This window comes from Mobula birostris, chromosome 7, assembly GCF_030028105.1.
Source record: "Mobula birostris isolate sMobBir1 chromosome 7, sMobBir1.hap1, whole genome shotgun sequence".
Taxonomy (NCBI): domain Eukaryota; kingdom Metazoa; phylum Chordata; class Chondrichthyes; order Myliobatiformes; family Myliobatidae; genus Mobula; species Mobula birostris.
In genome coordinates, this window is record NC_092376.1 from 8,950,993 (window position 1) to 8,966,933 (window position 15,941).

At 45.4% G+C, this 15,941-nt stretch overlaps 1 protein-coding gene across 6 annotated transcripts in view; it reads right to left on the minus strand.

The window, feature by feature from the left end:
• Positions 1-15,941, minus strand: part of lrrc32 (leucine rich repeat containing 32) — a 55,898-nt gene that overhangs the window by 23,371 nt on the left and 16,586 nt on the right. The window contains exon 1 of one of the 6 annotated variants that reach the window (XM_072262595.1): positions 11,562-11,650. The exons of 1 other annotated variant lie outside the window; for it this stretch is intronic. In XM_072262595.1, the coding sequence (XP_072118696.1) occupies positions 11,562-11,649 (88 nt within the window). In that variant the 5' untranslated portion in view covers position 11,650. Of the gene's footprint in view, positions 1-11,429; positions 11,539-11,561; positions 11,651-12,017; positions 12,106-13,018; positions 13,104-14,020; positions 14,244-15,941 lie in introns of those variants that run through there. 4 more of the 6 variants (XM_072262596.1, XM_072262599.1, XM_072262598.1 and 1 more) reach the window with 4 other exon arrangements.

Consider the following 15,941-nt stretch of genomic DNA (forward strand, 5'->3'; position numbering starts at 1 on the left):
TTATTAATTTCACCAACAACCAATCTTCAGGTATGAATGTGGATTGCAGATTGAATTGAAAACGCAGCTCAGAACAATTAGACCTCAGATGCCTGCAGAGGCATTGAATGTGGCCTGGAGTCAGTGGAGATGAATATTCATTTCAGGTGTCTGGAGTGTGGGTGTGAAGAAGAAGGTGCTTGAAAACTGTATGTCATTCAAGGGAAGCATTGTAGGAACACTGTAACTATAGAATTGTCCTGCTGGTACCTTTGATCTTTAGCCTATAAACATGTCACGTAATAATGGGCTGAGCAGGCCTCTTCTTCCAAGAGTGTCTCAATACGATGCCTGTTGTTGTTTTTGCTGAATGAAACACTTCTATATCCACTAGCATCAGTGTCTCCAGAGACCTTGTTCATGTCACAACAAAAAGGACGTAGAAGCTGTTGCATAAATGAATGTTTATCTGTTAAAGGCGCCGCAATCTGAGTGGTCCACAGTATAAACAGTTGTTTCACATGAGCTGCACCATAACACAAACAGTGAAAAACGAAATGGTTCACGAAACAATACTACTAACCCACAGTGTAGCGAAACACAATCACTACAACTTTTTAAACGGTATCACATCCAGCGACATCAAGAACTACTGTGGTCAGCCTGCAAAGCCTCATCCTCTCCTCCCCTGTACACTGAGCATGAAAATGAAAAATAGGACATTTCAGAGATGCCAGTACTCATTAATAAAATCTTACAGCAAGCCAGGAGTGTGATTGAATACCCACCACTTGGCCAGATATATACAATACTTAAAAGGCTTGGCACCATGCGGGATGCAGCATCTCCGTTTATCAGCACCCCATCCACAACCAGAACGGAACACCATGTGGGACAGGGCAGCCCTGTTTAAAGACACACCATCCACATCCATTCACTCACAACACTAGTGACACACGGTAGCAGCAGCTTCTACAGCTCGTGGGATGCACTTGCCTCACCAGGTCCCATTAGACAGCACCTTACAAACCCAACACCTCTACTGGCAAGAAGAACAAAGCCAGCAGCAGTGTGGGGAGCACCAGCCCCTGGAGGTTGCCCTCCGAGCCACACATCCTGATTTGGAGATACACTCAGTGGCCGCTTTATTAGATACCTCCTGTACCTCATCAAGTAGCCACCGAGCGTACGTTTGAGGTGTTCTTCCGCTGTAGCTCATCCACTTCAAGACTGGATGTGTTGTGTGTTCAGATATGTCCTTCTGCACATCACTGTTGTAAAATGTGGTTATCTGAGTTACTGTTACCTTCCTGCTTGAATCAGTCTAGCTATTCTCCTCTGACCTCTCACATTAACAAGGTATTTTTGCCCACTGAACTGCCACTCACTGGATGTTTTTTTTTGTTTTCCACACCATTCTCTGCAAACTCTAGAGACTGTTGTGTGTGAAAATCCCAGAAGATCAGCTGTTTCTGAGATACTCAAACCACCCTGCCTGACACCAACAATCATTCCACAGTCAAAGTCACTTAGATCACATTTCTTCCCAATTCTAATGCTTGGTCTGAACAACAACTGAACCTCTTGACCATGTCTGCATGTTTTCGTGCATTGAGTTGATGCCACGTGATTGGCCGATTAGATAATTGCGTTAACGAGCAGTTGTACCTAGTAGAGTGGCCACTGAGGACATATCACTGTTTTTGCTCACCGTCCCTGGAACTCCCTTCCTAACAGCATTGTGGGTGTAGCCACACCTCAGGGACTGCTGTGGTTCAAGAGGGCAGCTTACCACCACCTTCTCAAGGACAGCCAGGGAGGGGAAGTTAAATGCTGGCTCAGCCAGGGAAGCCAACATTCATCTGATGAAGAGAAAAACCTATTTAAGGCTCTGGTGAGATTGCATCTGGAATACAGCACACACATCTGTTCTCCCTGCTACAGACTTTTAAGGATGCAAGTCAAAAAATAAGCTTGATAAGCTCATTTTCTTTGTGATGGCACGTAAATGCCAACACACCTTTCGTCCCTCTTCCCTCCGGGAGAAGGCTCAGGAGCTTGAAGAATCGTACGGCCAGATTTGGGAACAGCTTCTTTCCAACTGTGATAAGACTGCTGAACGGATCCTGACCCGGATCTGGGCCGTACCCTCCAAATATCCAGACCTGCCTCTCGGTTTTTTTGCACTACCTTACTTTCCATTTTTCTATTTTCTATTTATGATTTATAATTTAAATTTTTAATATTTACTATTGATTTGTAATCCAGGGAGCGGGAAGCACAGAATTGAATATCGCTGTGATGATTGTACGTTCTAGTATCAATTGTTTGGCGACAATAAAATGTAAAGTATAAAGTATAAAGTATAAAAAATGCCAATACCAATAAAGCACAGCAGCACCTCTACTTTCTTAGAAGTTTTCATGGATTCGGCAGCACTACTTACTTATTTAATTTAATTTAATTTAATTTAAATATATATAATTATATTTCTTACTCCAATTTATAGTTTTTTATTATTATGTACTGCTGCCCCAAAGCAACAGATTTCATGACATACACCAATGATACGCCAAAGTCTGCAGATATACAGTGGAGAGTATCCTGACAGGGTGCATCATGGCCTGGTATGGAAACACCAATGTCCAGCAATGCAAAGGTCTACAGAAAACAATAGTTAGAGCCCAGTCCGTCACAGGAAAGGTCCTCCACACCACTGAGCACATGTACAAGGAGAGCTGCCACAAGAAAGCAGTATCCATCATCCAGGCCAGGCTCTCTACTTGCTACTACCATCAGGCAGGAGGTACAGAAGCCTTAGATCCCACAGCACAAGATTCAGGAACAGTTATCACCCTTCAACCATCAGGCTCCTGAAGCAAGATGAATAAGGTCACTCACCCCAACACTGAACTGATTCCATAACCTACAGACTCACTCTCAAGGACTGTGCACCTCATGTTCCTCGTATCATTTATTTTCTACTTGCATAACTTGTCTTCTTTTTCACATTGATCGTTTGTCAATCTTTCTTTATATATATTTCTTCATAAATTCTATTGCATTTCTTTAATTCCCTGGAAATCACTGCAGGAAAATAAATCTCAAGGTAGTATATGGTGACATACACTTAATGGCACCTTTATTAGATACACCATTCGTCTTCTCACTATTGCAAATATCTGATCTGTGGTAGCAACTCAATGCATAAAAACAGGCGGACACTGTCAAGATGTTCGGTTGTTGTTCAGATCAAACAACAGAATGGGAGGAAGTATAATCTAAGTGACTTTGACTGTGGAATGATTGTTGGTGCCAGATGGGGCGGTGTAAGTTTTGTTCATGCACAACAGTCTCTAGAGTTTGTACAGAATGTGTGAAAAACGAAAAAACAAAACATCTAGTGAGTGGCAGTCCTGTGGGCGAAAATGCCTTGTTAATATAACCATATAACAATTACAGCACGGAAACAGGCCACCTCGGACCTTCTAGTCCGTGCCGAACTCTTACTCTCACCTAGTCCCACCGACCTGCACTCAGCCCATAACCCTCCATTCCTTTCCTGTCCATATATCTATCCAATTTAACTTTAAACGACAACATTGAACCTGCCTCAACCACTTCTGCTGGAAGCTCATTCCACACAGCTACCATTCTCTGAGTAAAGAAGTTCCCCCTCATGTTACCCCTAAACTTTTGCCCTTTCAACTCATGTCCTCTTGTTTGAATCTCTCCCATTCTCAATGGAAAAAGCCTATCCACGTCAACTCTATCAATCCCCCTCATAATTTTAAACACCTCTATCAATTCCCCCCTCAACCTTCTACGCTCCAAAGAGTAAAGACCTAACTTGTTCAACCTTTCTCTGTAACTTAGGAGATGAAACCCAGGCAACATTTTAGTAAACCTCCTCTGTAATCTCTCAATTTTATTGACATCTTTCCTATAATTCAGTGACCAGAACTGTACACAATACTCCAAATTTGGCTTTACCAATGCCTTATACAATTTCAACATTACATCCTAACTCCTATACTCAATGCTCTGATTTATAAAGGCTAGCATACCAAAAGCTTTCTTCACCACCCTATCCACTTGAGATTCCACCTTCAGGGAACTATGCACCATTATTCCTAGATCCCTCTGTTCTACAGCATTCTTCAATGCCCTACCATTTACCATGTATGTCCTATTTTGATTAGTCCTACCAAAATGTAGCACCTCACATTTTTCAGCATTAAACTCCATCTGCCATCTTTCGGCCCACTCTTCTAACTGGCCTAAATCTCTCTGTAAGCTTTGGAAACCTACTTCATTATCCACAACGCCACGTATCTACTAAGAGAGGTCAGAGGAGAATGGCCAGACTGGTTCAGGCTGACAGGAAGGCGACAGTGACTCAAATAACCAGGTGTTACAACAGTGGTGTGCAGCAGAGCATCTCGGAATGCACAACACATCAAGCCTTGAACCGAATGGGCTACAGCAGAACACAACGACTCTGGTTTGAAAGGTGTACTTAACAAAGTGGCCACTGAATGTAGACATACTTGGACAACAAATTTACATTGACTTTGACTACCAAAGCCTTGCTTCCCTTGAATCTTCAATTCTGTTGTTGTAAAACAATAAAGAAAGAGGAATATTCTTACCCCAAGTAGTACAGAGCTCTGATTGTTGTTGGAAATTGGCAGATCACAAGAAGCGTACACCTGAGATGTTCCAGAAACCAGAAGTGCAGCGTTGTTGGGCTTGACAATTATCTCCTAACCTCCCCACATCTTTCACTATGCGTGACTGACCAATTGTTCTGCTCTCTGCAGAAACCAGACAAGCCAAAGTCGATCACAACTCCAGACATCAGCTCTGACCTCATCACTCCAGACATCAAAGAGTAAAAAGCACTCTACTTTATCAGCTCGTGACAAGAGGTTTCTGCCAGTCTCTCTCCCTGATTGGAGTTAACGATTACAAACCAACACCCAGCTAATGGCTATGAGGAAAACAAGGAGGAAATATACTCAGTGGCCACTTTATTCGGTACGGTGGAAAGCATTCTAACTGGCTGCATCACCATCTGGTATGGGAAGGCTACTGCACAGGATCGCAGAAAGTTGTGAACTTAGTCAGCTCCATCATGGGCACCAGCCTCTGTAGAAGGGAAGACATCTTCAAGGAGTAATGCCTCAAAAATGTGGCATTCATTATTAAAGACCCCCCGTCTCCTAGGACAGGCCCTCTTCTCATTGCTACATTCAGCGAAGAGGTACCATGGCCTGAAGGCACACACTCAACGATTCATAAACAGTTCATCTCTCCTGCTATCCGATTTCTGAATGGGCATGAACCCATGTACACTACCTCACTATTTTTTTTTATTTTTTATTTTTGCACTACTGATTTAATTTAACTATTTATATATAGGCATCCGTTAGTCTCGTGAGACCATGGATTTGCGCCTTGGAAGGTTTCTATATTTAACTATATATTTGCTGTAATTCACACTTTTTCTCTAGTATTATTTTTTGCTGCTGCAAAGACAACAAATTTCACAACATGTAATGGTGATATTAAACCTGACTCCAACCTTCTGTATCTAATACAGTGGCTGCTGAGTGTACACTTGTGGTCTTCTGAGGCTACAGCCCATCCACTTCAAAATTGGTGCATTCAGAGATGCTCTTCTGCACACCACTGTTGTAACGCATGGTTACTTGAGCTACTGCTGTTTCCCTGTCAGCTTGAACCAGCCTGGCCCACTTCCTCTGACCTCTCTCATTAACAAAGCATTTTCACCCACAGAACTGCCACTCACTGGATTTACTTTTTCTTTCACCATTCTGCAAGCTCTAGAGAGTGTTGTATATGAAAATCCCAGGAGATCAGCAGTTTCTGAGATACTCAAGCCACCCATTCTGGCACCAACAATCATTCCATGGTCAAAGTCACTTAGATCACATTTCTTCCCCATTCTGATCTTTGGGCTGAACAACGACTGAACCTCTTGACCATGTCTGCTTGCTTTTGCTGATTAGATATTTGCATTAACAAGCGGGTGTACCTAATAAAGTGGCCTCTGAGTGTAGGTTGGTTGATGTAACACAGGGAAAAATTCTGTTGCTGTCTCCCTCAGCTCCATCCTCTGTGTTGATATAACGTTATCCACCCTGATCACATTCTTTGAAACCACAACCATATTGTGGGCGGCAGAATGTGTGGTAACACTTGCTTTGACCTGCCCCCAGCACATCCTTGGGTGGGCTGGCTGTTGATTTTATTTATTTATTTGTTTGTAATGGAGATACAGCATGGAACCAGCCGAACGAGTCACACTGCCCAGTAACCCACCAATTTAACCCCTAGCCTAATCACAGGACAATGTACAATGACCAATTAACCTGCTAACCGGTACATCTTCGGAATTTGGGAGGAAACCAAAGCACCCGGAGGAAGCCCACACACTCACCAGGAGGACATACAAATTCCTTACAGAGTTGGAATTGAACTCCAGATTTAATACTTGACTGTAATACAGTCACGCTAAGCAATACGTTGCCATGGCTCCTGAAGTGGATAACTGTACAAGTTGGACAGCCGGAGGCTTTTTTCCAGTGCGGAAATGGCTAATATGAGGGGGTACAACTCTTAGACAGACACATGGCTGGTAGAGAAATGGAGGGCTGTGTAGGAGGGAAGGGTTACGTTAATCTTAGAGTAGGTTAAAAGGTTGGCACACTGTTATTATTTATTTATTGAGATACAGAATAGGCCCTTTTGGCCCTTCGAGCTGCAACGCCCAGCAACTCCTGATGTCACCCTGGCCTAATCGTGGGACAATTTACAATGACCAATCAACCTACCAACTGGTATGTCATCGGACTGTGGGAGTAAACCAGAGCACCTGGAGGAAACCCACGTGATCACGGAGAAAACGTACGAACCTTCCACAGGCAGTGGCGGGAATTGAACCTGGATGGTTAGTGTTGTAAAGTGTGTACTGTCTACTATGCTGCTGTGCTGAAGGGCTTGTTCTGTCTTCTATGTTCTATGTTTAGCTGCGTTGAGAAGTAACTGCTGAGGCATTGATAATGAATGGAAAAGCTAAACCGGGCAGTCCAACTACATTAGCAAGCACTACACTGTGGAACATTTCAATGTGCTCTCAATTAATATTGTCACTTCTCTCTCACCAATGTTCTGGCATTACAGAAATCTGAGTATCTCCAGCATTTCTGTTCTTACCACATAGTGAGTGCCTGTGTCAGTAATCAGAAACACAAGACTCCATAAAATAAGGTTCTAGAGATGAAATGTGATCAAGGTGCCATGCATTATTAATTAAAGCATCGCTTTTCAGAGTCACAGGACTCTACAACACAGGAACAGGCCCTTTAGCCAATCTATTCTACTATTATTCTGCCTAATCCCATTAATCTGCTCCTGGACGCTAGCTCTCCATACCCCACTCATTCATGTACTTAACCAAACTTCTCTTCAATGTTGAAATTGACCCCACATTCATCATTTCCACTCACGGCTCATTCCACACTTGCACCACCATCTGAGTGAATAAGATCCCCCTCAAGTTCCCCATAAAATTTCCCCTTTCACCCTTAACCCATGACCTCAGTGAACAAAGCCTGCTTGCATTTACCCTATCTATACCACTCATAATTTTGTATTCTTCTGTCAAATTTCCCCTCATCCTCCTACATTCCAGGAAATAAAGTCCTAACTTATTCAACCTTTGTACGGTAGAAGATATTGGTGAGGCCTAATTTGGAGTATTGTGTGGTCACCTACCTACAGGAAAGATGTAAATAAGGTTGAAAAAGTGCAAAGAAAATTTACAAGGTTGTTGCTGGCTCTGGACGACCTGAGTTATAAGGAAAGACTGAATAGTTTAGGACTGACAAGAGAACATCTCCAGGTGCTGGAAATCCGAGCAACACACACAAAATGCTGGAGCAACGCAGCAGGGCAGGCAGCATCTGTGGAAAAGAGTACAGTGCGACGTTTCAGGGGGCCGAAACCCTTTGGCAGGACTGTTAGGACTGGTTTCTTCAGAACATAGAAGGCTGAGAGGAGATTTGATAGAGGCATACCAAATTGTGAGAGATAGAGACAGGGTAAATGCAAGCAGGCTTTTTCCACTGAGGTTGGGTGAGACTGCAGCCAGAGGTCGTGGGTTAAGGGTGAAAGGTGAGAAGTTTAAGGAGAACGTGAGGGGAAATTTCTTCACTCAGAGGGTTGTGGGAGTGTGGAACAAGCTCCCAGCACAAGTGGTGCATATGAGCTTGATTTCAACATCTAAAGGAAGTCTGGATGGGTACACAGATGGTAGGGGTATGGAGAGCTATGGTCCTGGCACAGCTTGATAGGACAAGGCAGTTTAAATGGTTTCGGCATGGACTAGATGGGCCAAAGTGAGCTGTACTTCTCAATGTGACTCTCCTCTTAGAACTCAGGTCCTCAAGTCCTGGCAGCATCCTTATCAATATTCTCTGTTCTCTTTCAATCTTATTGACATCTTTCCTGTCTTCTCTCCATTCTTCCCAGTTTAACCACATTTTTCCTATAACAGGGTGACCAAAATGGTACAGAATTCAATTACAGCATAATGTCCCATTTATTTATTAATTTAGAGATACAGTGTAGAATAGACCCTTCCAGTCCACTGAGCCACACTGCACAACAACCCACTGATTTAATCACAGGACAATTTAATTGAACCTACTAACCTGCACATCCTTGGACTATGGAAGGGAACTCACGTGCACACTGAAAGAAAGTACAGCTTCTTACAGAGGTCACCAGAATTGAGCTCCAAACCCCGAAGCCCTGAGCTGTGATAGCATCGTGCCAACAGTTACACTACCGTGACGCCACCGTGGTATACACTACAGTTCCCAAGGCACTGACATCTGAACATCTGCAGTATAGAGTATTTCCTAGGAAGTATCACTGACATTCATTCAAATTACAAGAGAAATTTCTGTTTCTTTCTTCCACCCCCATTTGATCACAAAACATAATAGCAGAATATTTAGTAACGACCTTGTGTTAAAACTCAACATTTAAAATAGCTTCAAGCAACACACATCAAAGTTGCTGGTGAACGCAGCAGGCCAGGCAGCATCTCTAGGAAGAGGTACAGTTGACGTTTCAGGCCGAGACCCTTCGTCAGGACTAACTGAAGGAAGAGCTAGTCAGAGATTTGAAAGTGGGAGGGGGAGGGGGAGATCCAAAATGATAGGAGAAGACAGGAGGGGGAGGGATGGAGCCAACAGCTGGACAGGTGATTGGCAAAAGGGATATGAGAGGATCATGGGACAGGAGGCCCAGGGAGAAGGAAAAGGGGGAGGGGGGGAAAACCCAGAGGATGGGCAAGGGGTATAGTCAGAGGGACAGAGGGAGAAAAAGGAGAGAGAGGGAAAGAATGTGTGTATATAAATAAATAACGGATGGGGTACAAGGGGGAGGTGGGGCATTAGCGGAAGTTAGAGAAGTCAATGTTCATGCCATCAGGTTGGAGGCTACCCAGACGGAATATAAGGTGTTGTTCCTCCAACCTGAGTGTGGCTTCATCTTAACAGTAGAGGAGGCCGTGGATAGACATAGCAGAATAGGAATAGGATGTGGAATTAAAATGTGTGGCCACTGGGAGATCCTGCTTTCTCAAATAGTTTTTAAGTATTCGGATTATGAAGTGCTTTGAGAGGCTTATGGTGAAATACATTACCTCCAGCATTCCAGACAACTCTTACCCATAGGATTTCCCTAGGTCTATGGCATAGGACATCTCCCTGGCCCTACGCTCATCCTTGCAGCATCTGGACAATAAAGAAACGTACATCCATCTATTGATCATTGACTGAAGCTCTGCCCTCAATACTATACCCTGAATATTTGCTCTCTTCCTCTCCTCCCATCGAGCAGAAGATACAAAAATCTTGAAAGCAGGTACCACCAGGCTCAACTTACTTACTGCCCGTTAAACTGCTGGCGCTTCGGGCAGCAATGAAGGTCGTCTATCTCTGGCGGTGTCCGGGACTTCCTTCATCGTGTCAGTAGCTCGGTTTGCACTACTGCCAGTCATGCAGGTTCCAGGTGGAAAGATGTGGCCCAAGATCGGGCACGCCACCCGACCAGGGATAGCGTTCCTCTTGTCCTCACCTACCATCTCACCAGCCCCATCCTCCGCATCCAGCACATAATTCTCCGCAACTTTCGCCGTCTCCAACGGGATCCCACCACCAAGCACATCTTTTCCTCCCCCCCCTTCCTGCTTTCCGCAGGAATCGCTCCCTACTCAACTCTCTTGTCCATTCGTCCTCCCACTAATCTCCCCCCTGGCACTCATCCTTGCAGGCGCAACAAGTGCTACCCCTGCCCTGCCGCTACACCTCCTCCTTCGCTACCATTCAGGGCCCCAAACAGCCCTGGTGATGTAGCAGTTCATCTGCGAGCCTGTTGGGGTCATCTACTGTGTCCGGAGCTCCCGGTGTGGGCTCCTGTATATCGGAGAGACCCGACCCAGATTGGGACAGCGCTTCGCCGAGCTTCTGCGCTCCGCCCGCAAGAAAAAGCGGGATCTCGCAGTGACCATTCAACTTAATTTCACTCCCCATTCCCATTTCGATATGTCAGTCCATGGCCTCCTCTACTGTCGCGACGAGGCTACACGCAGGTTGGAAGAACAACACCTTATACTTTGTCCGAGTAACCTCCAACCTGATGGCATGAACATTGATTGCTCGAACTTCCGTAATGCCTCCCTTCTCCTTCCCCATCCCCATTTCTCTCTCTCACCTTATCTCCTTACCTACCAATCCCCTCCTCTCCCTTTTCTGTTTTCCATGGCTTTCTGTCCTCTCCTGTCAGATTCCCCTTCTCCAGCCCTGTATCTCTCACCAGCTCGTTACTTCAACCCTCCCCCCTCCCCATCTATCACCTTGTGTTTCTTCCTCCCCCTTCCACCTTCTCACACCGACTACTCATCTTTTACCCCCAGTCCTGATGAAGGGTCTCGGCCCTAAACGTCGACTGTACTCTTTTCCACAGATGCTGCCTGGCCTGCTGAGTTCCTCCAGCATTTTGCATGTGCCGCGCTGTATTATTCGCCAGTCGTCTACAATATCCACAGCTCCACCGCAAATGTTCTAACCCACCCATCTACGTTTTCATCCAGGTCCCTTTTATATATATATATATATATATCAGAAACAGCAGAGGTCTCAGCTCAGATCCCGGTGGAACTCCACTAATTACAGATCTCCAGCTCGAATAACTGCCTTCGGCCACTACCTCCTGTCTGCTATGCGCAAGCCAATTCGGAATTCAAATAGCCAGTCTGCCGTGGACCCCATTCACCCCATTATTCTGCCTCCCATGAGGGACTTCATCAAATAACTTACTAAAATCCAACTCGACAATACCCACTGTCCTACCTTCATCAATCTCTCTCGTCACCTTGTCAAAAGAATCAATCGGGCTCAACTAAAAGTCTCCGCTGGGCTAAACATTGCCAAGAAAAGGTGACAGTAGGATGGCAGAACAGCCCGTTGTGCAGAATGCTTTACCGAAGGATATGTCTTCCTCCGCTTGGGATCTGAGAGATTGAAAACCGCGCGGTCTCTTCCCTGTAGAGTGGCGAAGCGTGCCCCACATCTCTTATTGAACAAGCCCACTGCCAATTCCCACCAGAAATTCAGTGACGCGCACACTGCCAACAACGCTGCGCAGAAAATAAATAGTTCAAGCGCGCGCACACACACACACACACACACACACACACACACACACAATGCTGGAGGAACCCAGCAGATCAGACAGCGTCTATGGGAATGAATGAAACAGTCGACGTTTCGAGCCGAGACCTTTCATCAAGACTGGAAAGGAAGGGGGAGACTCCAGAAATAGTTGGCCGATCGGAGGACTCGTCCTAGTGGGACATGCTCCCCAAGTAACGAGAGAGGTACGGGATAGAATTTTTGGGATCTTGACCAAGGACACTACGTTTCAATTCAGCATCTTACCTGGAAAGACGGCACCCGCGTTAGCGCAGCACCACCGCAGTGTCTCACTGGGAAGATCCCGAATAGCCTCGGGCTTCTGGCTGGGCCATTACCCCTCGAGGTTAGCTCTTCATGATGCAGGGGAGAGTGCGGTTACGTGCATTGAACGCCTGTTTTTGTACCGCTCTGTCTAGTTCACCTCCCCTATACAATCCCGACACTGGCAGCGTAGAACGATCCCATTCAAAGCGTCAACCCACACCATCACCACCATCTCCACATCAACTCCCCCCTCTCTCGCTCAGTAACCAAAGGAAACGCACAACACTTTCCAGAATAGGTTATGAACTCGACCCTTCTCAAAATAGAACACCGCGCAACATACGCCTCCCCTTTAAATGCCTATTTAAAGAAATTAAAATTGCAGGTAATTCTCTAATTGCATATTAGCTGATGCTACGCTCGTTGGAATGCAGGGCGTCTGAGATGTGTATATACACACACACCCACACACACACACACACACACACACACACACACACACACACACACACACGTTCCTAGCAGTAGAAATCTTAGAGAAGTTTCAGATCCAAAGCTAACACCTGTCAAAGTTCAAGGTAATTATTATCAAAGTACAGAAACATCAACATATACTACCGAGAACAACAGGAATTCTGCAGATGCTGGAAATTCAAGCAACACACATAAAAGTTGCTGGTGAACGCAGCAGGCCAGGCAGCATCTCTAGGAAGAGGTGCAGTCGACGTTTCAGGCCGAGTTGGGTCCTGACGAAGGGTCTCGGCCTGAAACGTCGACCGCACCTCTTCCTAGAGATGCTGCCTGGCCTGCTGCGTTCACCAGCAACTTTTATGTGTGTTGCATATACTACCGAGATTCATTTTCTTGTTGACATCCACAGCAGAACGAAGAAATACAATAAAGTCAATGAAAAATGTCTTACAACCAATGTGCGGAAGAAGACGAAGTGAGAAAATACAAAAAATAAATAGTAAACATACTAATTCTCTTTTCGATATTGCAGCAGTCCCTTTGGGAAAAATCAGACGATGCAAGCTAAGTCAGATGTCACTGGTGAAAGTTCCCGAGTAAAACGCTGACGAAGAGTATAAAAGGAATGTTGGAAATATTAAATAAACACGACTTAATATTCGCCGTGGACCAGAGACAGGGTGAAGACACAAAGTCTTTCTCCCAGGGAGGGGGTACTATAAACAAGAGGGCATAGTTTTAAGATTAGAAGGGGGGGGATTTAAAAGGGTCATCAAGGAAGGGGCAGTTTCTTCGCGCAGAGGGTGAGCTGTCAGAATAGTGGTTGAGACAGGCATAGTAACCACATTTAAAGCCCATCTAGATACACGAATAGGAGAGGTTCAGTGGTGTATGGGAGCACACGAGCAGATGGGACTAATAGTAGCAATAACAATAGTAATAATTTGCTTGGCTAAGCCCGTATCTCAGGTTTTACCAGCTTGAGCTGAGAAAAAAATACGTAATAATAATTTATAGAGCACTTTTCCTACAGACGTTGTAGTTCCAAGTGCTTTACAATGGGATAAAGTGCAAACATCAAAATAAAAGACAGAATGATGTTAGTTAAAAGTGAGGTGAAATAGATCGGTTTATTTATGACCGACTCGCTCGGCACAGTTACCCCACTGCAAGGCTGTGACTCTACAACCAGAATCTCGCGTTGCAGACGAGTCAGTACAATGTTCTGACCCCGACCTGCTAATATTTATCAGGAAGAAGTCCACACCCTTGTCATTTCTTTTGATACTTTTTGTTACGTAGGACCGTCCTAGTAGCAAATCTTCAGACTTAAGTGAACACTCGAAATTACTTTAAGATGTATTTTTTCCCCCAAACTGTCGCAACAGCTTGTAAACAGTGGTAAACGGAAATAAACAGCAGGCAAAGCAAGCGACTGAACAACAGCCCAAAAGCACAGAAACAAACTGCCCGAAAAGTTGGTTTCCCCTTGGCAAGGATTTAGCTGTTACCTGAATTGTGGTTGGACTCGGCCGGAGAGAGGGGATCGTAAGCAAATCCCTTACTGTGTCTCACATCTTTAACATCTGCCTAAGCCCCCGCCGCTCTCGGAGGTCACTCGCCGTGGACCCATTTAATACGAGCGTCGGCGCCTTTCTCGTGACGGAACGCCTGCAGATCCCATCTCACTGACTATACTGGAGAGGAAGGGGAGATGTAGGAACGAGATCTCCGGCCGATGCGGAATCTCAACCATATTAGGAAAGCTGCGTTCTAATTTTCGAGTTATGTTGGAACATTTAGTGCATATAGTCAGAGTCTCGTTAAACTGTTTTTTTTAAGAAAGCTCACACAGCGGGACGGAACAGAGGGATCTCTCTATGTACCTCTTGCATTCGAACACGTAGCAACCTACTCTCTTCTTCTATACTACTCTGTACAATGTGTTGGGGAGGCCACACCTGGGGTACTGCGCACAATTTTGGTCTCTCTGAAGAAGGAAGGATATAGAAGAAGTTTTCTCTCCCTCCTCCTCTCCTCTTTTTCAATTCCCCACTCTGGCTTCTCACCCCTTCACCTCGCCTGCCTATCACCTCCCCCTGGTGCCCCTCCTCCTTCCCTTTCTCCCATGGCCCACTCTCCTCTCCTATCAGATTCCTTCTTCTTCAGCCCTTTACCTTTACCACCTATCACCTCCCAGCTTCTTACTTCACTCCCCCTGCCCTTCCCCTACCCACCTGGCTTCACCTTCTAGTTTGTAGTCCTTCTCCTCCCCCAGCTCTTAACCTGGCATTTTACCCCTTCCTTTCCAGTCCTGATGAAGGGTCTCGACCTGAAATGAGGATTATTCATTCATTTCCATAGATGTTGTCTCACCTCCACCATTCTGTGTGTGTTGCTCCTATAGTTGAATCGGAGGTTGGCTGGGCTAATTTTTGAGAGGAGGGGATCATCCTAATTGAATGCAAACTGTCTTTCTTTGGTGAAACAGAATCAAAAACCAGAAGACATTGGTTTAAGGTGAGATGGTAAAGATTTTGTAGAGACCAGAGGCGCATCCTCACACAGAGGGTAACACACACACAATGCTGGAGGAACTCAGCAGGTCAGGCAGCATCTATGGAAAGGACTAAATAGTGGACATTTCAGGCTGAGATGCATCTTCAGGACATCACACAGAGGGTTGTGTGTATCTGGAATGAGCTGCCCAGTGAAATGGTTAAGTCAGATACATTAACAATATTTGAAAAACTATATAGACAGGAAAGGTTTAGAGCAGGGGTTTCCAAACTGGGGTCCATGGACCCCTTGCTTAATGGTATGGGTCCATGGCATAAAAAAAAGGTTGGGAACCTCTGATCTAGAGGGGTCCTTCTCTGAGGATCACAGTGGGGAGGCATGTGAGTTCCTAAGATGATGACAGCAATGGTCATCTGGCACTTAGCTCTAGGTAGGGTCACCTAAGGGGGAGGTTCCAGCCAAAGAGTGATCCAACCAAGACCTCAGTGATGGACCTGGTGGAAGATGATTGCACATCACAACACCATGAAGGCTGCAGCAGTGAAAGGTCCCCAGCTGTTTTGCATTCTACGCCACTGGTCCCTGACCCTGATCTGTTAAGGACCATGTGGTGGCTGTCTGTGCATCGGGCTGACTTGAGCAGTCGCATTTCTACTGGAGGGATGTGGGCAACTGGACGAGCTTGGTCAGGACGGCTGAGTCGGGCTGAAGGAAGAGGGAAGAAGCCAGAATAAGAAAGTGGGCTGGCGGAGAAGAAGTACAAGCTGGCAGGTGATAGATGAGAATAGGTGAGGGGAAAGGTAGGTCGGTGGGGAAGTGGAGATGAAGTGAGATGCTGGGAAGTGAGAGGTGGAAAGGATAAAGGCCTGAAGAAGAAGGAATCTGATAGGAGAGGAGAGTGGATAATGGGAG